Raw genomic sequence first — 20,960 nt, 5'->3', positions numbered from 1 at the left:
GTCTGGGCTTCAGACCCAAGTTTTGCTCAATGAGAATGAGGTAGTCAGATAGTGTAGGACTATATATAGGCCTACTTAGCCTATTTGTAAAGTCATGAATTGTTTAGATTGTTTTGATTTTTCTTATTACAGTAAACGAACCCATTTTTACAATCCGTCTTATTTAGAACAATCTAGAGATCAGGAATTATGTTTCTGAACTGCAATTCACAACCTAAATATACTTTTGGACCTCTTCCCCTTTAAATAGCGTGTAGAAAATACTTCATGAGGTTATTCTTTTTGGCCACTGAACATGACAAGCGTCCACGGGAGACATGTTTGCACAGCAAGCCTGCCTGCAGTAAACAGTGTCTTTGGGGTCAATGTCTTGAATTTGATTATCTCAATACAAGTCTTCAGTTCGGGTTATAGAGCTAACTAGGACTCAATGTCTAATGTCTCAAATGTCAGCTTCTCTCTGTTCTCACTGTTTTCCTTGTGAGAAATATTGTATTTTGATAGGACTAGTTTATTATTATTATTATTATTGTTATTATTATTATTATTATTATTATTTATTTTATTTATTTATTTTTTACAATGACGAAATTGGTCTTATATTTCACTCTGACATTAAACAGGCTTGAAACGTCTTTCATCTCACTGAGACCTGCAGCCAAGAAGCGGGGAGAAACCGGCAGGCAGACACATGCTGCTGAGACAGATAAGCGCACCAGACAGGCCGGTGTGTTTCCCCCCGGTACAGAAAAACACGCTATACCCCGCCCACCCGGTAGGCGACGGCCGGCCCGGGGACGAAGCGACCACGGCTACTGCCGACCGGAGCGCAGCGGGTGGGTCTTCACCATCACATCTGAAAAACAGCACTGCATGTACAATGGGAACACGGTAGGAGGGCATATCATCACGTAAGTGTACATCCTGCTATGGAAAGGCAGCGAGCTATAGGAGAGGACGAAAATAGATCAGAGGCTTATTGGAGAATTCCTGATTGCATGTGCAGCTGCATGATCCACGACTGTTATACAGGAGGAAGTAGCCCAGCACATCTGTAGACTATAGATACAGTAGGCTGCCCAAGCATTGCACCAAGCGGAACACATGATCATTTATTCCTGCTGTGACGTGTGACAATATTTAATGCATGCTGCGTAAAGTGGGCATGATACTCCTCAGGTTTTGAAGCATTGATCTCTTCTTACACAAACAGGCGTTAATCATCCTAGTTCTCTTTTTTTGTCTCTTTTCTTCTATCCTACTTGGTCATACATGTTGGTGATACTGAGCCTTACCATTATTAGGCAATCATGTGCATACTATGGGCTTGGTGGCCTACTGCAGTTTAATTATGTGTTTTCTGTTTGACTAAAGTTCTTTTTCACCCTAAGTGGCAGGTTGAATACCTGGGGTGGGTTGGGGGTGTGTGTGTGGAGGAATCTTGTCTAGCATGTAGTGTTAATGAAAGTGCTTCAATTGACAGAGGTCTAATATTTTTCCAAGTTTGCAATTTGTCTGCCTTTGCATTATTAAACATTAACCGGGTGGTCTCTCCAGCTGTCTGTGTGTTTAACCCTGTCTGAGAGGATACATCGATTTCTGGTACAGGCCAGGCGATTCAGTTCATTTGAATCGAATTGAAATCCAGTACAATTCAATTAATCTCACACCAAGTTGCATGAAAGATGCATGACATCACCGTATGCATATCAAAACACTTTCTCATTGAGAAAAGCAAGACAGTCGGCACAGTTAACATTAGAAAAAATGTTTTGACTGTTTGGGATTCCCTGTCATCAAATGACCCTATAGGCCATGTGAGGGATTTCATCACTCATACTCCCTCTCTGTTTCCTGTGCTGCTCTGGAAAGAGGAAGTAGTGCGTGCAAGCAGGAAGTGTGATGGAGAAACAGCGTCCCGTGGTTCGTCGTTATTTTGGCTCTATTTATTCTCAATGATATAGATAGATAATGGCACCTGACTGTTGGCTGTCATAAAACCCGCTGATTTTGGCAGTTTTCTTGTTGGCATGAGTCCAGAATCTGTTTGACCGCTGGTTACACACACACCTTACCCTCAGTCTCACTGCCACTCTGTCATGTGTGTGTACGTGTGTGTGGGTTGGTGTGTGGGTGGGTTGCTTCTGTGCATGCGCTTACTCTCAGTCATCGTTTTTAGGAAGTGTGTATGAATTTGTTGGCATGCTGAACTGCATGTGTAAAGAGAGTCTTGTGATGATGTAAAGGGTCCGTCTTGAGGTCTTGTGGTGTTCCAGTCATGGTGCCACTTCCATCGCTGCCCCCAGTCGCCAACGACCTCTCCCTCCACCTCCAGCAGCCTGCTGGATCCCACTGAAAGAAAACCAACATCATCACCAAACCATCCTTGAACAGCATGCCGATTAGGGGCCTTAATGAATATCAGGGCCATGATGTATCACTATGCTCATTTGCCATAGCAACAGTTACATAGCAACAACCCAGCAGATGAAATGCAAAGTGACACAGCTTACAAGTACGGAAATATCTATAGGACTAAATCTTTGGTTTCACTGGATTGTTTTCACGTCTCCCTCATGGTCCGTCTTATCTTGTAGTCCAGTGAAAAAGATGAAGACTACTGGTCAAAATCTCTCTGGAGCCATAATGTAGTCCATCATGGTTGGCCTTGCATGGTTCCTATGGTCATGGAAGACCCGCACAATTTAGGGAATATGAATATTGATCTTGTTTCTTTGCTGATTCTGTTGATTCCGTTCCTCTGTAATTACTCTTGTAGTGTTGCTGTTTTGTTGTGGATGGCTGTTGTAACTATTTTGTGAATGGGTGCGTAAATGTGTGTTTTTTTGATGCACTGGCACATATATGATATTTGTTGTGAGGAATATATATCATAGCGGAAGAATATGTCAGCAATATTTCCCAGCCACTACTAACATACTCATACTGAAAACTGACAGAAATCTTCAAAAATCGAAGATACTGCAGCAGCAGCAAAGTGTGTTTGTATCTGTGTATCTGTATTTGTGTAAGATAAAATAAAACAGTACAATTAGAAGAGTCAAACAAACTCATTCAAATGAATCAGAGATGCTGTATTCAGTTGTACTTCATTTTGACTTGGGCTTGTTTGTTTTTATTGTGGCTCTCCTGCTGATTAGTGTAGTTTATCAAGTCGCCATTGATTAGAGAAGCGAAAGGGATCATGGTTGCTGCTAGTGTTTTCATTGATCTCCACAGAGTCAGACCTCGCATTTGATCATGTCAAGAGACAGAGCCTGCAGCAGTGTGGTTAGTCATGGGTTTCTGTGCTGATCTGCCTCACATAGTTTATAGAAGAATTATGAGGCCAATAGCATCTGATCTGACCCCGGAGCAGCCCCCTAAACATAAAAATGCAGATTATTTTTCCTCTTCTACAAAATGCTGTGCTTTTTTTCTTAAGTGAGTCACATGACACGTGATTTCTGGCTAAGCCAGGCTAGCCAGCACTCCCAACACCCACATCTGGAGTACATCCCATAGCTTTCAAGTTAATTGCCGCTCTAGCTGTGCTGGTGTCTGGCTAGCTGGGGAACGCAGGATTGTTTACTCTCCGCAGCCACTGCCACCCCGAGGAGAGGGTTTTTCTCCGCCGCACACTGGAGAGAGAGAGACAGGAGAAAAACAGGGATCAGGGGGAGGGAACTGGAGGAGAAGAGGAAGGAAGAGCTGGTCTATATAAAGAAAGGGAGAGTGGGTGAAAGGAGAGAGAGTGGAGTGGTTGGTGAGAGCAGCTGGGGAGACTGGTCAGAGGCTGAGCTGTGAGTATTTCAGGGTGGGTCTCAACCACGGCTTCTTATCTAGCAGATGCTGCAACTTAACTGCAGTCCATTTTGTCTTGCAGTATCACTTCTCTTTGCGGCTTACCAAAGACATTGTTTTGTTAACGCTCACTGTCTTCTGCTGTTGGCTAAATGGGAGTCAACACAATCATTTAAATCAGTTTACAGCTGACCAGTGGGTCATCTCAACAAAGATAATACTACTGTGTTATGCAACTTCTGAATTCACCCAGGAGTCCAAGAGAGTCCAAGAGTGGCTTGGATTCAAGCAGTGCATTTTTTGCCCAGATGTTTCCATGTTTTGCTCCCGCCTTGAATGTACAACTCTAAGATTTTCCACCGGAGTGTGTTGGGGAAAATGTGAACCCTAGCATACAGAACATTTTCTTGGTTTATGTACATGAGTATCTCTTTGCTTTTGGGCTGGAAGATGGATGGTTGCCACTAAAGCCTCTCCAAAAGTCATTAAGATTTTCTTTTTTTTTTTCAGGTAAAGTGAGGAAAGCCAGCTGTGTGCATGTGTGTGTGTGCAGGTGTGGAGTAGTATCATCCGTAGAGTGTTTGTGAATTGTCTGTGTGTGTGTTTGCGTGTGTGTGTGTGTGTGTGTGTGTGTGGAACCATGCTGGGCTTGCGTCGCTGCCTCACCTTTGCTACGGGCCTGGTGGAGTGCCTGTGTTTTGCCGGGGCCGTGTTCGGATGGGCTTCGCTCGTTTTCGTCCTCAAGACGGAGGGCTACTTCAGCTCGCTGTGTGTCAACGCTACGGAGCTCAATGGAACGCTGATCACAGGTCAGTTTGGCATCCTCACCCCCCATTCCGAATGTCTGTAGAGAGTTATTTAGACGCAGCAAAATGTTTAACAGCGTCTTTCTGAGCACCTGGTTTCTAAAATCAAACTCAGCTCAGGTCGCTGAGAATGTGAGAGGAATGAAGATGTATTTCAGCCCTGGTAGGATATCACAGACATCTGTTTTTGGGCTCACACACACACACACACACACACACACGCCCACACACACACATGTACATACTCATATTCCTTATGCTGGACCTTCTGACCTGGCCTCTGGGCTCCAGCGAAGGTCTGCAGTGTCCATATTTGTGAGCCAACATGAAAAATCAGGCACCTAGTGAGATACATTTTTTGTTTTTTCATATATTTCTGATCTTTGTATTCAGAGCTTTAAAATGGCGTATTACATAACAGTGGTCAATGAATTATTTTCAAAAAAGTGCACTTTCATCAAACTTTTTCAGGTGTAAAATTGGTCGTCTGTAAAATAAATGAGCCTGAGTTCATCACATGCCTTGGTCACATTTTACAGTCATTCATTATCCAGAAGGCTTGTTATTTTTCAAAGCACAGAAATTGTTGAAACACACAGTTCTCTCATGCTCATGAGCACGCACACAACACACACGCACACACACACACACACACACCTGCTGCTGTCTCTTTGTTGACCCCAGTGGTGACGAGGAGGGAGCAGGAGGAGCTCTCTGATCTTCAGCATCACCTCACTGACCACACGTTTTCTACCCCATCGCCCCCTCTTTTAATCTCTCTCTCTGTCTCTCTCTCTCTCTCTCTCTGACAGACTGCAGTGGACAGGATGAGCAGTTCTCGTTGGTCTTCACCATCGCCTCCTTCATGAACAATTTCCTGACGCTGCCTAATGGTTTTCTGTATGACCGATTTGGCACTACTGTGGCTCGGCTGTTTGGAATGTGAGTCTGATCACACCTTGATTACTTGGTTGTTGAAAAGCTGGCTGGACCAGTCCAGGCTGGAAATCCGGTTTAAGTTGTATATTCTTTGAAAACGCATTGAATCACCCTAGGAGTGTTAAGAGATGCTACCATTTCTACTGTTCGTATTTGTATTCGGGTAAATTTTCGAGTGGGAGGAAGTTAAACCAGAAGCGGATGTGGTGGAGAAATTTCAAATGTTAAAAATCCCCCACATTCTTGTAATCATTTCCGTTGTTCTTGTTGAGATATTAAAGCATTGAAGTCTTGGTTTTACAATGACATCAATAATGATGAAGTATAAAAACAACAACCTAGATGTTATGTATCCGTAAACAGCCATACAACCATTGTCATAAACAATTATAAAAAACTCCATCCTGAACTTATACTGTATGCTAGGAAGAACTGCATGAAGTTTATTATGAACTAGTTTATGCTATAAAGTGAACAACCTGCCCCTCTCTCTCTCTCTCTCTCTCTCTCTCTCTCTCTCTCTCTCTCTCTCTCCCTCTCTCTCTCTCTCTCTCTCTGTCTCTGTTTCTCTCTCTCTGTCTCTCTCAAACTCTGCCTCCTTCTCTTCTGAGTTCAGTGAGAGAAACCTGTCAAGTTATATTCGGTTGAATATGCTTTCTCTGCGATTACTATTAAAACATCCAAATAATATTGAAAAAATTCTGAAGGAATAAATATTTGGGTCAAAAGTATTATTTGTGCTTTGCCGAACATGGTATTCAGATGCGGAAACATCCCCAGATCACACACATAACGACGGATTTCACAGATTTTTTGTCTCACTTGTAAATATGTTCACACTAGACCAGTGGGCAGGATGGGGTATGACACACTTGTGATATAACGATGATATTGTTATGATGATACATAATGATATAACGATAATGATATAACTGAGATTATATGTCACTGACGTCAGCATCTGTAATCTCACAGGAACTTGCACATTAATACAACATGCATAAATAAGCACTGAAGAAAACAAAGGAAAAACATAAAAGAGAATTTGAGTAAAGCCGTGGCTGGAGAGATGCGGTGCAGTGTTCAGTAGAGCTGGGGGTGGGAAGATTTCATTAGAATAAAGGTCATGGTAGTACTTCCATTCATTGTGGGACAGGAGTTCCCAGCTGACATTGTTTGGGATTTAAATATTCAACCACCAGCTACTGTGGCTGACAAATTGAAAAGTTACTGTTCTCACCCTGGATGGATGGATGGATGGATGGATGGATATATGTTTGGGTGCATGGATGTATGAATTAAAATGCGCAAAAAAAATACTAAGTTATTGCTTACTACTATAAACTTTATTTATATAGCACTTATCTAAAAACAAAGTTTACAAAATGCTTTACATAAAAAGAGAATGAATAGGACAAAAACAAAAAAAATAAATAACAGAAGGGTCCAAAAGAATTAAAAAGAGAAAAAAAGGCACAAGTAATAAAAAGGCTAAACATGAAACATTTACATAAAAGTCTATAAAAGTGAGTCATTCTCATCAACAAGTTAATTAGTAAGTGTTAAAGCAGCCAGTCTGGTTTGATCAAGGATTGATCTATCAATAATAACCCATTTCTGTGGGTGGTCATACAGTGGTTGCAATACGTGTACTAACTGAAAACTTTTCCTCAAAGTACTATACATTCATAACAATAAAAACAAAGCATGAAAACTTGCTAACTAGCTCCCTTGTTATAGCAATACCAGCTATACAGTACCAGTCGGATTGCTTGGCCGAAACTTCCAGTTTTGTAATGCTATTTCATGGCAATGAAACTGAATTAAGTGTCAAAGAGTCGTAGAAGGCAGCAGCCAGCAGTTATTACTAAACCAAATACAGTTTAGCTGAAGACAGATGAGCCTCTGTCCTCTCCCTGCAGGACCGCTGCTCTGCCTGCCTGCGGCGGCTAAACTAAAATTCCAAGAGGCATCAGCTGTATCGTAGCTCAGTATCTTGTCTTCTTTTTTCCAATACACCTGCGGTTTTCTCTCAGTCCCATTCTGGTATTTCCCTCCGAGGGGTTCCCATGTCTGCCGGCTCACAGTAACAGATGTTTAGTCACATGAGGAGGGAGAGAGGTGTCATGGAAAAAAAATGGAGAAAACTGTTCTGTGTGTGCGTGTGGGGTGTGTGTGGATACATACAGTATGTGTGGTATGCTCCAGTGAATCGAGTAGGACAACTAGACAAGGACAAAGAGAAGAGACAGAACATGAAGAGCGAGGTCAGGACAGCTCTGTTGGAGGGTGTCGTGCTACTGAGGTTTCCAGAGGAACAGAGGAGGCCAGGCAACGGTTGCTGAGAGCTGGGAGGCAGCAGACCATAGGAATGGAGACGCATTATGTTTTATCATTTGCCAAGGACTGACACTTAGCAATGCAGACAACAGAAACAAGAAATGTCAGAAACAAAGAGGGCAGGGGGTGGGAGAAGGGCAGAGAGAAAGTGTTTGAGAGAAAGTGTTTGCATTCCTTACTGTTGCCTGCTTGTAATGTCAACAATATAACTTAAGCTTATGCTACTGTTTCTTTCTGGTCACTTATGGTAAGTTGAGGTGTGTGTGTGTGTGTGTTTGGCAGGGAATTAAGGGTTGTACTGAGTCTGGGGTTGTTGAGGTTAGCAGTGTCAGCTAAGGTCAACATGGCTCACATCCAGTCACTAACTAGCCCTCCCTACGCCTCACATTTATTATCTTTCATAACACAACCCCCCCAACACACACAGATATATACAGCACACACACACACACACACACACACACACACACACCTCCCCAGTCTGTATCCCCAGAGATTTCCTAATCCACGAAAACAAAATTCGGCCTCTGGTCTTAAGCTCATCCACATGTTTCCAGTAAGAGAGGGTGGAGGGGAAATTGAAAGCCAAGGAATGCAAATAGATAAGGGGTGGAGAGGTGCGATGGAGCCTCTGGCACGGGAAGGGCCAAGAAGAGGGACTCAAAGTAGGCTAAAGGCTTTCCAAACAGTGCCAGGCAGGCACCGGTCATGGGAAGGAACGAGAGGAGGAGGGAGGATGAAGTTCAAGCTCGACTCAGGGAATTTGAGGAATGTCAATCAGAGGGAAGTGGAAGCACAGGACAAGCATGTCCTCTTTCAAAGCCTTCACCGTCATTCTTGCGCTTGGTATTGTTTAGCTCAGAATATGCCAAGATGAGATGACATGATAAGATTGTAATTTCTCTCTCTCACCAGATTCCTTTACACCACGGGTACCTTGTTTGTGGCCTTCTCAAATGCAGGTGAAAACTCTTCCTCCCTCTGTTCCTTTTGTCCTGCCTCAGACCTATATTGTCCTAGACATTAATCTCATAGCCACTGATGCTCATTCTTCTCACTTTTTTGTCTTTCTCCATCAGCTCTGTCCATCCTCCTCTTCCCTGCTCTCTCCTTCTTGGCAGTGGGCGGCATCTTGTTCCTGATCACCAACATGCAGGTATCGAAGCAGTCATACGCACACAAAGACACACACACATTTATCACGTGTTCATATGTTGGGAAATCAGTTGCAAGCTGATGCTTGCAGCACGTAGTTGCAGTGGAGAAATTCCTGCAGTGCAAATGATCATCCCATTAGTTTCTTTTCCATCTTTCTATTGGAATGGCTTTAAAATGGCTTCACTTCATCACGCAAGTTTGAACATGACGTTGTGACCCATTTGGATTAAACTGTTAAATATTGACATGGATTTTCTTCATGCAAAAACAACCAATTAAGGAAATGTGTCAGTCAAATTCTGTCAGTTTTGTTTAAGTTTTGTGATGCATGGTTTGGACCTGTTACACCAGTACAGTACTTGAGCAAATGTACTTACTCACCTTCCACCTCTGTCAGCCAGTAGGTTTTAACAGTCCCATGACTCAAATTTGGAGAACACTGTTTTAGAACCACCGCTCCAAGAGTTTTTCTAAGTACACCGCAGAACAGGACTGCTCTTTTGAAATCAGACTGGTGACTTTACTGGCCACCAGATAAAGGTTCGGGGCTGTCCTTGGGTCCTCGCAGGCCTTTTCACAACCAAGATGCACACTGACAAAGAGTCAGCACTTGGGACTCAACACACATGTATTGACTGCAGGGCTGGGCTCCGGCCAAGCTCATGACCCTGTGGTAGGAAAACACAAAGACCTTGTGGCGATGTTGTGATGTTTTAATGCGTTCGTACTTGTGGTTTTAACCTTTATCCCACCAGAAAAGTAAATTCAGCAAAAACATTATTTACACTGAAGGCCTGGCAAGGATGCGTCAGCAGAGAAATATTACCATAGACAGAAAGATGGATGCAGAAGAGATTATCGCCCAGTCAGAATTGCAAGAAAAGCCGCACACACACACACAAGCACACACACTTTCTCATTTTGCCACTCTTGTAGGTGGGGAACCTGTTTGGCTCACGCCGCTCCACCATCATCACGCTGTATAATGGAGCCTTTGACTCCTCCTCGGCACTCTTCCTCGTCATCAAGGTAAGAAACACTCACACACACACACACACACACACACACACAGTCACACCTCAGCACAGCGGTGATGAATGAAAACAACAGGTTACATTGATACTTCCTGGTTTAACGGTGACACTCTCCGCCTCCTCCCCGTCTTCCTCTGCAGTTGTTATTTGAGTCGGGCGTCTCTCTGCGCGCCTCCTTCCTCTTTCTGTCCGCCTGTGGCGTCATTCACCTGTTCAGGACCTTCTTCCTGCTGCCCAAAACCACCATCCCCTACCCTCTGCCTGACGGATACACATATGGGTAGGAAACACCACCACCACACAGAGATCAAAAACATGCCGAAAGTAGCAAATAAAGGGATGATGTAGGACAATTTCTCTTGGCATATCCTATAAAACTGTAGAGTCTTGGAGCTTTAAAACCTCAATAATAAAGCAAATTATCATCAAAGAACTTGGACTATAGATCCCACAATGCCCTCAATCTGTGTCTGACCCCACTGTGACCTTTGCCCCGTCAGGATGACCTGTGGCAAATCAAAGACATTCAGTCCAGGACAGGTGGCGGCTAATGGTAGCGCACAGAAGGACGACACTACAGAGGAAACACCTCTCGACAAGGAGAGCCCCCCAAAGCAAGGTGTGTGTGTGTGTGTGTGTGTGCGTGTGTGTGTGTGTGTGTGTGTGTGTGTTTGCATGTGTGTGTATAACTTACTATGGCACAGATTGAAACATAATGTTAAAAGATACCATTTAGAGAGCTATCAACTCAATTTCTAGGTTTCTCTACCCTCATTTTTCGCTCTCCTCTCTTTTTTCGTCCCGGCGCACCCTCAGAGAAAAGTTTCCGCGAGTGTTTCCTGTCCTGGTTCTTTCTGTGGCACCTGCTGTGGCTGTCGGTCATGCAGCTCAGACACTACTTGTTTATCGGCACCCTCAACCCCATGCTGCAGAGGCTGACGCAGGGAGAGCCCTCGCTGGGTAAACACACGCACGCTACATGACGTCTATATAAGGGTATCCACTAGTCCTCTCTGCTGGCTTTATGTGCCAGATAAGCTTTCCAATGCCACTGGTTTCACTCCCTTGGCAAGGAAAGTTCCTTGGAGGCTAACCAAAATATCTAACATGATGATGCCTATTTTTAACGCAGGCTGTGGCAGGCATGAAAATGAAAAATCTTTTCATTTTCTCTACAGAGAATAGCCATCTGTCTGCCTTTGTGATGAAGTCAGTCATTGACAACAACAGTCTACTGTCTAATGTTGTGGCAGACTTGTTTAAACTGGTGCTGGTGCCATATTCTGTTTGCTCTAACCGTCTCATCCACGCTTGTGTGTGTGTGTCCCTGCAGTGAGCCAGTACACCAATGCATTTGCTATAACCCAGCTGTGTGGGGTGCTGTGCGCTCCCTGGAACGGCCTCATCATGGACAGACACAAGGGGAAGCCCCGTGCCCCAGGTACGACATTAGTCCTCTTGGTCCTCGATGGCACATGGCTGAGAAGAGGGCTCTGCTGCACGCTTGACCATTATTTCTTATCTTATCTGTGGGTGAACATCTGTGTGTTTGCATTTGTGTGTACGTAGGAGAGACCGAGCGCGAGGCAGACCTGCGGGCCTCAGTGCTTTCCCTGTTCCTGACGGCGCTGCAGTGCGTGTTGTTCTCCATTTGCGCCTCCACCCCCTTGCTGCCCCTTCAGTACCTGACCTTCATCCTGCAGGTGCTCAACCGCTCCTTCCTCTACGGCGGCAACGCGGCCTTCATCAGCGTGGCGTGAGTAGCGAACAACCAGACAAACATACACGACACATGACAACACATGACAGCACAGCAGACAGACAGCACTTTGTTTTCTAGTTCATTTGTACAAATGATGAAAACACTAGAAAAAATGAAAAGAAATACAAACTGTCCAGAGGAGTCAAAAAACAGAGGGGCTTATACTGTAAAAATGTCTCACACCAAAAGAAAAAAATTGAAATGACAATGACAAAAAATACTTTAAAACTCAACAGGGAGAAGAATGGCACAAAAACAAATAAATAATTAACATGTAAGGGGAAATAACAGAAGTGAGAGTGTGGTAGCAAGTGGAACTGTGTGTGTATGTGTGTGTGTGTGTGTGTGTGTGTGTGTGTGTGTATTCAAAGAGATAAAGAGAGGGAGAGAAGAATGTATGTTGTGTTCTTGCAGGGAAAAACTTAATTCAGTAGCAATGTTTATGTCTCTGTTGAGATCCTCTGTATTTAATAGAGAAATAGTCTGGATTGGGAAGGGATTGGTTGATGAAACAAAAATTAATATTTGATATACATTTATGTTTAAGGCTGATATTTACAGCTAATCTAACAAATCAAAAGAGTATGGATTTTGAGGAAGTAAATGGGGAAGCCCAAACAATATTGTGAGATAAGGGTAAACCCTAACCCAAACTATAATAGAGTGTTAAAAGATGTGTTTGATCAACTAAATTGTTGATTTTCCTGATGAAGAGACTTTCGTTTGAAACAATTTGAATATATTAAATGTAATCTAATCATCCCTCCTCCTTTCTCCTTTCTCCTCACCTCCTTTGTCCTCTTGCTTTCCCTTTCCCCTTCCCTTTGTGTATGCGTGTGTGTGTGTGTGTGTGTGTGTATGTGTATGCATGTGTCTGTGTGTGTGTGTGTGTGTGTGTGTGTGTGTGTGTGTAGTTTCCCATCATGTCACTTCGGGAAGCTGTATGGCATGGTCATGGCTCTGTCTGCAGTGTTTTCTGTGCTGCAGTACCCCTGCTTTGCCCTGGTCAAAGGAGCGCTGGGAGGAGACCCGCTATACGTGAGTACACAGACCTTCCTTTGTTACCACTCCTGGAGGAGGACATCATATGATCGATACAACTGCAAATCTGCCATTTACCCCACATAAGGTCATTTTTAACCTTTTTTACCACTACTCTTTCTCCTTTCTCTCCCCGCTCCCTCCCTCTCTCACCATCTCTATTCACATACTGTCCTCTCAATGCTTCATTCTCCCTCCATCTCTCTCTCTCTCTCTCTCTCTCTCTCTCTCTCTCTCTCTCTCTGTCTGCAGGTGAACGTAGCCCTGACGCTGCTCAGCCTGCTGGCCTTCATCCATCCCCTCTCCGTCTACCTGCACTGTCGAAGCCTGGCCGCGCAGCGAGCCAAGAGCAAGGACGCCATCGCTGCCTCCGCTGCCTCCACTGCCTCCACTGCCTCCGCTTAAAAGCCACAGTCTGTAAAGGGAAGCAACAAAGTACACTTAAAAGCCAAAAAAAAAAACACCAGGCACATTATTACCTCTAAAGTTTTGAGAAATGCTGGTATATGAATATGTTGCCAGATGTATCCTTATTGGGAAGTTGTTGTAGTGTGAAATGTTGGTGAACGCATTTCAGATCGCAGTTCAGTGTGGTTGTGTCCGGTACACTTGTAGCATATTTGCCACACTCAGCGCCTGTTGCAAATTAAGTTTGAGTTCACCTGACATTTTTTTGCCCTGGAAACATATTTACTGCCAAATGGAATGTGTTCATAATATACAATTTCCAACAAGGATACATCAGTTTATTATCAGGATATATCTGTTTGTTTTACATGCGTTTTTACCAAATATATATATATATATATATATATATATATATATATATATATATAATCCGATGGAGTTCAAGCCTGTTTACACTCTGCTAAGTGCTGAGTCTCAGCTGGAGTTGAGCTTTTCCCTAAAGCATCTCAGCACTAAGGCTGAATTACAACCAAACACATTGACGCAGTGCTTATATGCTTTTGGGGAAACCCAGCTTAAGCAATGACCAGTATGAGTTGTGGCTAGTGTCTTTTACAGCTGAAATTCCATATGCTGCCTGCTGTAATTGTACTCTACCTGTAATATGCCTCATGTAGCTTGTTTTATGTAATCTCTTGCCATAATTTAAGCCATGTAGCTATGCAGTTTGTATGTTTTGTGCAATTCGCCACCCATTGTACTGTGGTTTATGCGGTCCAATGCCCTGTGTTGTTCAAAGAAGAGTGCGGTCAGTCAGTGATAACAGACTTTATGGTACAAGCCTGAATATCATAGACAGATACTATGGAGCTCTGCCAGTTATCTCCATTTAACTTATTGACCAAAGAGAACAAAGGACCAACAGTATAGGGACTGACATAGTATAGTAATAGTATAAGGGAGGTTTTGGAGCAGAAATGATCAGAATCATGCCATAATGCCATAATCAATCCATTTTGTTTCAGTAGGAACTATCAGCGGTTTGCACTGAGCAAAACCAGGCCTATGAAACCCTACTGTCAGTATAAAGGTCTTGTGTGCTTAACCAACATGACGCTACAATTCTTTGTGAGCTGGCTCAGATCCACAGTTCAATGTCACTGTCAAAGCAGACAGTACAGCTCTGCCATCTGCTGGCTTCACAGTGAAGCTGTCAGCCGCTAATCTCTCCGTTGTGCCAAACATTATCAAACAGTCAACTCATCTTGTTAGATTGTTTTGGTTGTAGCCAGCATATGCAGCCTCAGGTGTTCAGTGTACTTGTGTAGCTGAATAACAGGATCTGGTGCCATAAAAAAGAAAACAGTATTTCAGTGGAAATGTATCATATATAATGTTTATATGTACTTGATTATAAAGGGAGATGTCTTACCCACACTGTGTTTTTTACTGGTAGATTTAGGTTTTATGTTAATTGTGTATTTTTCTGAAGTGCCAAGTCTCAAATGTGATGACTTTGTAAGGTTTTTGCAAAGTTGTAAATAGAAATATGCAAGTGTTGCAGTGGCCCACACCAAATTAAATTAACTTTTGATATCAACTTGGGTAGTGTAGTGAACGGAATTAACTCACTAAAGGTCTTGGTTTTTATTTTTGCCCGTACAAATTGAATAACCTTTTTTATATTTCAACTATTGTGAGAAAGACAGTGATATATCAAGTAATTTACTTGCAGGAAACTTGTTTAGCAAATACATTTGAAATTTAGTAACCTAACCTAAAAAGACCACAATAAGTCCAGGATTTTTGTGTTATCTTTGACATTTTTTCTTCATTAGCATACAAGCTATGTGCTTTAAACCTGTCCGTGAAAGAAAGAAATGGTGTTTTATAATCACAATAGACTATTTTTTATTATAAACATTTTTTTTTTACAGTATTATAAACTGCAAATTAATCAGATACTGGACTATATTCTGCTCACTATTTCATTTGTCCAATAATCTCTACAATTAAAGATGAAGGTTTGAAAATGTTCTAAGAAACAACATGCAAATATTAAGTTGAAAATATCAAGTATTTTACATTGAATTACTGCACAATGCTAAAGAGGATGCATGTATTGTGAAAGTTGGGGCCCACAATAGCAAATGTCCAAGTACAATAAACATGAAAGTAATATTTAAAGGCCTGATTCAGAGTTTGCATTTGATGTCGCCTGTTGAGCCGCTGTTGTCCCACTGCTCATTTTGTTTGCATTTTGGTTTATGGAACTGAGTCCATGTTGTTAATTGATCAGCGTTCTGGATGGGCTGGAGGGAGCGTTAGAGGAGGAAGGGTCCGTCTGATTCGATGGATGCTGTAGAGCAGTGATTCTCAACCTTTTTCATATCAAGGACCCCAAATGTAGTACACATCAAGGCCACAGACCCCCATTTGATGAGATCTTGTCTCTCGGACCCAAATCTGAGAATATTTTTATTGTTAGTTATGATTTTGTCCAGAATTCCATGACTATCTGTACTGTAGGTAGAGGATAACAGTGGAACTATGATCAAAATAGTCATCCTACTACATTCTCTAATTGTGTTAACTTCTTGTAACTGAAATAATGGTGAAGTTTAACAAATCATCAATTTTCCAGGGACCCCCTGGAACCCCCTCAAGTGGTCCCCGGACCCCACGTTGAGAACCACTGCTGTAGAGTGCAGACCTGCAGGATTGAGGCTTGTGGCTGCAGTGTGGGCCTCGAATGACAGCCTGGTGTCTCGAGTCATACTGAGATTCTTGGCAGTTTGGACAGGAGTCGGTCACTGTGTTGTTCTGGCTCAGTTTAAACCTGAGCCAGCAGGGACAAATTATTGGCTTCGGAGGCGGCGGACTCAACCGTTCTCCACCCTGGGCACAAACAGCCTCTCTCAGGTTCACTGTGTGTCTGCGCTGCGACAAATCGTGACCCACAGCGAGCCCAGAAAACTTCATGCAAGCCCACCAAGTCTATCGCATCAAGCGTGTGTGTGTGTGTGTGTGTGTGTGCGCGCGCGCACGTGTGCCCACGTGCGTGGTGACAGGTTCTTCCCTTGCATCTGCGTCATCGATGATCACAGCCCAGTGTCATCGGCATTTTAAAAATAAAAGATTGCACAATGACAGAAATAGGAGAGAAGGCGGGAGGAGTGGAGGATATAAATAAACCAGTCACTGTTAATGAGGTGATGTATGAGTTTTTTTTTGTTGTTTTTTTCATCGGATTGAATCTGTCGCAGGGAATAAGGATGTCTTTGCGACACACACAGATTCAGACAGGCTCGATCGAAAATATGCCCACTCAGATCGTTCACAGTTATATCACTGGAGGAGACGCAGCTCATGCATGTTTGCACTGATCTGAGTAACAGTGAAACCAAGGAAAACATGGAACGATCTCACATTGAGCTGGTGGGAAATTCCATGACCTTTGATTCTGAGGTCATGGTATCAGAGCCAGTGTATGCTCTGATTGGGGTTAACTGTAATCCATTCATTATGTCTGGTGGCTCAACAGGCTAACACACATACAGCGTACTTGTGATGTTGTCAGTTTGACTCCGGATCGCGACCTTTCCTGCATGTCACCCCCTCTCCCATCTCTCCTGTCTCTCGCTCTCTCTCAGCTGTACGTTCTGTTCTGATAAAGCAGAAATGCCTTCAAATGAACTCACTGACACTCCGTCAGTCGCCGTCAGTCTTTTCCCCCACAGTTTGTTTCCCTCAGCTCTCTCTTCCTCCCTGCCTTTGCCTCTCCATATTTTTAAAGCTGAAATACAATGACTTTTGAAAGTTTTATATACAGTTTTTTTTTTTAATCTTACTCCAGGTAGAAAACCTCAAGGTGATGGGGCTCCACAATCCTTAAGTTTGATCCCTTGTGTCAGTTTTTCCCATGTAAGCAACAGTGAAAACCAACACCTAAGCCACTTCTAACCATGATTTCAAGACCTTTCTAATCCTCGATGAGTTATCTTTATGTAAAGATAAACGTAAGCTCCACTTCTGACACTGCAGCCAAACATCAAATGATTCATTATCTTGGGAACAAAGTCTCATCAGACCTTTTGCCGCCCGTAATGACACCCACATTGTGTCTGACTCACTCACTACAGCCGACCTCATACTGTATTTAGTGCACGAGGAGAATGGAAAACAGAGCCTTGCACTACTCAATACAAACGCTGCTACTTGATAGGCAGATTGATGCCTGCTTGGACATGCTGTACTCCGCTGTAGCTCAAAGACAATTTTACCATAGTTACACCTTGGAAAGTTGTGTGTTTGAATTGTAAACTACAGCCATTAGTGTCCCCATGCAACCTTGGAGATATTTGGCAAGCACAATTTGCATTAACACGAGTGGCGTGCCAAAAAACACTCCAACACAGCTTTCTCACTGTTAATTTAAGGTCAGGTTCTGCTTGCAAGGTCCTGTGTGTGTGTGTGTGTGTGTGTGTGTGTGTGTGTGTGTGTGTGTGTCCGTGTGTGTGTGTGTGTGTGTGTGTGTGTGTGTGTGTGTGTGTGTGTTTGGGGGGTAAGGAGGGAGTCAGCAGCATATTTTTGAGAGTCAGGACAGATCTTTTGAACATGTTGTGTTTACACCAGATCAAATGCCAGTGTGCTAGTGATTCACATGGATGCACCAGGCTAGTGAGAGGATGTGAGGGAGGGAACGGGGGGAGTGGGGTTGACATGGGGAGAAGAGTGTGTGCGTGTGTGTGCGTGTGTGTAAGTGTGTACATACATCTATGCCTTGTGCAGGGCATGTGAGGAGACAGTATTTGGATAGCAGGATCACAGATACTATCTATTATTTGCATAACACAACACATAACACATGTGCACTAGTCTGTAATCAGAAACAATACAAACACACACAAGTCCACAAACACACACACACACACACACACACACACACACTGAGTTTTTTTTTTGTCAGTCTGGGTACTTGATAAGTATCGATAAAGGGGCATCAAGCACCTCCCACATTCAGCTGGTTGATAAACTGACTGTCAAACACACCGCACGTGCAAACACACACACACACACACACACACACACACACCCCCTTATCTCTCCCACAACAGCCTCCATGGAGATGGAGACTAATGCCTGCTTGGTGAGCTGGCTGCCTCCTCCAGTTACCTTGGGGCCAAGAAACAGTGTGAATACAGACACATCACACACACACACACACACACACACACACACATACATATACAAACACACAGCCATATCTCTCCCACAGCCCCCCATGGAGACGACTAATGCCTGCTTGGTGAGCTGGCTGCCTCCCCCAATTACCTTGGGGCCAAGAAACAGTGTGAATACAGAGAAACACACACACACAACTTATGTCCTGCACTGCACACAGCTTGTAGTTGCAGATGACCTTCCATGGAGCAGCTTCTGGTGAGTGCATCGTTCAGCGGGGAACAGATGATGTGCATCATGGTGCCGCGCGAGGAACCCCCCCCCCAATACACCCACCCACACACACACACACATGTCCCGTCCCACGTCCCACCGCGTGAAACATCGCGCCTACTCCAAAATGCCCTTTGTACAGTAAGAAAACAAGTTTCTGTACAGTACAGAAACTTGCCATTTGAGTGTAAACAGGTTTTTTTAATGACTTAATGTAACAGTCAAGAGCAGTGTGTATAATTAGCCCAACATTTGTGACTTGGGTCTGACAGGCACGAAGTGTCCCTTCACTGTCAGTGTCGGCGTTAACGGCGCGGACACCGGGTGAGTTGACAGCATCTTCATCACAGCATCCGCGCAATGAAAGGTCACTCTGCTTCCGTCTTGCAGTGGCGATCCTCTAAAAATAACGGTAGCTGCGGTTTGCACTGCTTGATGTTAAAGACATAAACTGAAAGAGACGGGTTTTTATTTTGCGCGCGTCCCCGGTCAGCGCGTAAAATGGCACTCGATCGTCACCGTTTTGGAATAGTTGGATACGTGTTGTGCATCTCCTGATACAAATGTGTGTAATCGGCGCATGTGTTGATGGAGATAATATTGGCCCTCCGCAGGGTTTTCCTTTCATGTTCATCTGTTGTTCCAAAACTGTAGGCGCATCTCGGCTCCTTTCCAAGCTGGCCTACAGAAAATGAGACAGATGATTTTGGTTTGGTTGCCAAATGAGTTTTCACACCTCCTGTCCTCCTCCAGTCCCCCTGTGAGTGTTCTCATCACCGGTTAAACCACACATACAAATGACCACACAAACACAAACACACCTCATTCCAGTCGTTGAGTAGTCATACAGTAAAATTAGTTATACTAGTTATTAAAATTAGTGGTAACACTTTACAATAAGGGTCACTAAGTTAAGGGTTAGTTAATGCTTAATAAGCAATGCTTAATAAGCATTAACTAACCCTTAATTAACAGTTAACTAATGTGTCTGGTAATCATTTACTAATGGTGTTCATGTTAACTAAGGTATTAATTTATACATTATTTAATAGTCATCTTTATAAACTATTAAATAATGTAGGCTATAAATTAATACCTTAGTTAACATGAACACCATTAGTAAATTACACATTAGTTAACTGTTAATTATGGGTTAGTTAATGCTTATTAAGCATTAACTAACCCTTATTAAGCATTAACTAACCATTAACTTAGTGACCCTTATTGTAAAGTGTTACCAAATTAGTTATTAAAACGACTAATGTAACGAATTACTATTTCAGTTTCAATAATGGCATGACAGTTACGAATTAAATTAAATTCGTTTTGTTGTCACCCCACTCTCTAAATATCAGATTGTATTTGTTTTTAACCAAAAACCTATACATCCCTTCTCAATCCCTCGACTCGTTTTCCTAATAATTAGTCGTCGTCTTTTCACATTGAACTTAAATAGGAAACAGCAGAAAAGTTAGGCTGCTTTCTCCGACTTTAAGTATTCCCATTACTTCCAAGAGGATGATAAAGGCATGTTGGACATCAACGCTGTTTGGTTCCCCTGATAATTCACAGTAGAAGTTAACTGAGTTTCCCTGATTTGTGCTGGTAAGAGAGGATGCCAGCATTAATTTTGGAGGTGTAACGGAAACGTAACGGAACGAGTAGTGTAACGGATTACTGCTTCAAGGGAGTAACAGGCCTAAGCAGGGGGGTAGAGGAGGGAAGCCCACCTAAATTCGTCTGACATTATTCAATATGAGATCAATACATAATAGTATCAAAATGAAACTTTTCTGAAAATGTAATTAATTGTGTTTATATTTATGCTTATGATGATCACCGACTGTGGCCCTTTTTAATTTACCACTGCACAACAAGAAAAGTAATCATCTTGCTTTTTGAAATGAAGTAACGCGTTACTTCTGGGGGGTAACGAGACAACAGTGAACACAACATCGCCTTTCTTGTCGCTTCCTTCAGTGACTGCATGCCCCAGCCCCCCCTCCTCCCGGGCTGACGTAGAGAGGATCCTCCGCTGCCCACGGCCGTGGGCGCCGACCGGCTACGGGTATAAACGGGTTCCCGGGAATCCTGCTCGTCACTCCCTGAAGCCGCAGCGACTCGCTCACCAGAGCTGAACCCCAGCGGAGATAGCAGCAAGCAGGCACTTCCTCGCCGCTCAGGCTAACTCGCTTTCGGCTTTGGTTCGAG

The 20,960-nt window shown here is 43.3% G+C and overlaps 1 protein-coding gene across 6 annotated transcripts; it reads left to right on the top strand.

Moving 5' to 3' along the window:
* The first annotated feature begins 777 nt into the window (after window positions 1-777).
* On the top strand, window positions 778-15,479 carry slc43a3b (solute carrier family 43 member 3b). Of its 6 annotated transcripts, none has more exons than XM_078289215.1 (13): window positions 778-836; window positions 4,315-4,613; window positions 5,423-5,552; window positions 8,805-8,851; window positions 8,969-9,045; window positions 9,984-10,076; window positions 10,222-10,361; window positions 10,582-10,700; window positions 10,898-11,041; window positions 11,415-11,522; window positions 11,651-11,837; window positions 12,758-12,881; window positions 13,137-15,479. In XM_078289215.1, exons 2-13 carry the CDS (start codon window positions 4,445-4,447, stop codon window positions 13,287-13,289), a joined length of 1,491 nt encoding a protein of 496 aa, XP_078145341.1. In that variant the 5' UTR covers window positions 778-836; window positions 4,315-4,444; the 3' UTR covers window positions 13,290-15,479. The 6 variants fall into 6 exon arrangements, with proteins under 6 accessions (XP_078145341.1, XP_071773105.2, XP_078145340.1 ...); XM_071917004.2 differs by having other exon boundaries at window positions 792-891; XM_078289214.1 differs by lacking the exon at window positions 778-836 and adding an exon at window positions 866-911.
* The last annotated feature ends 5,481 nt before the right edge of the window (window positions 15,480-20,960 follow it).

The sequence above is a fragment of the Centroberyx gerrardi genome, chromosome 16 (assembly GCF_048128805.1).
Source record: "Centroberyx gerrardi isolate f3 chromosome 16, fCenGer3.hap1.cur.20231027, whole genome shotgun sequence".
Taxonomy (NCBI): Eukaryota; Metazoa; Chordata; class Actinopteri; order Beryciformes; family Berycidae; genus Centroberyx; species Centroberyx gerrardi.
The sequence above is the reverse complement of the archived record's forward strand: the minus strand, read 5'-3'. Positions and strand labels throughout refer to the sequence as shown.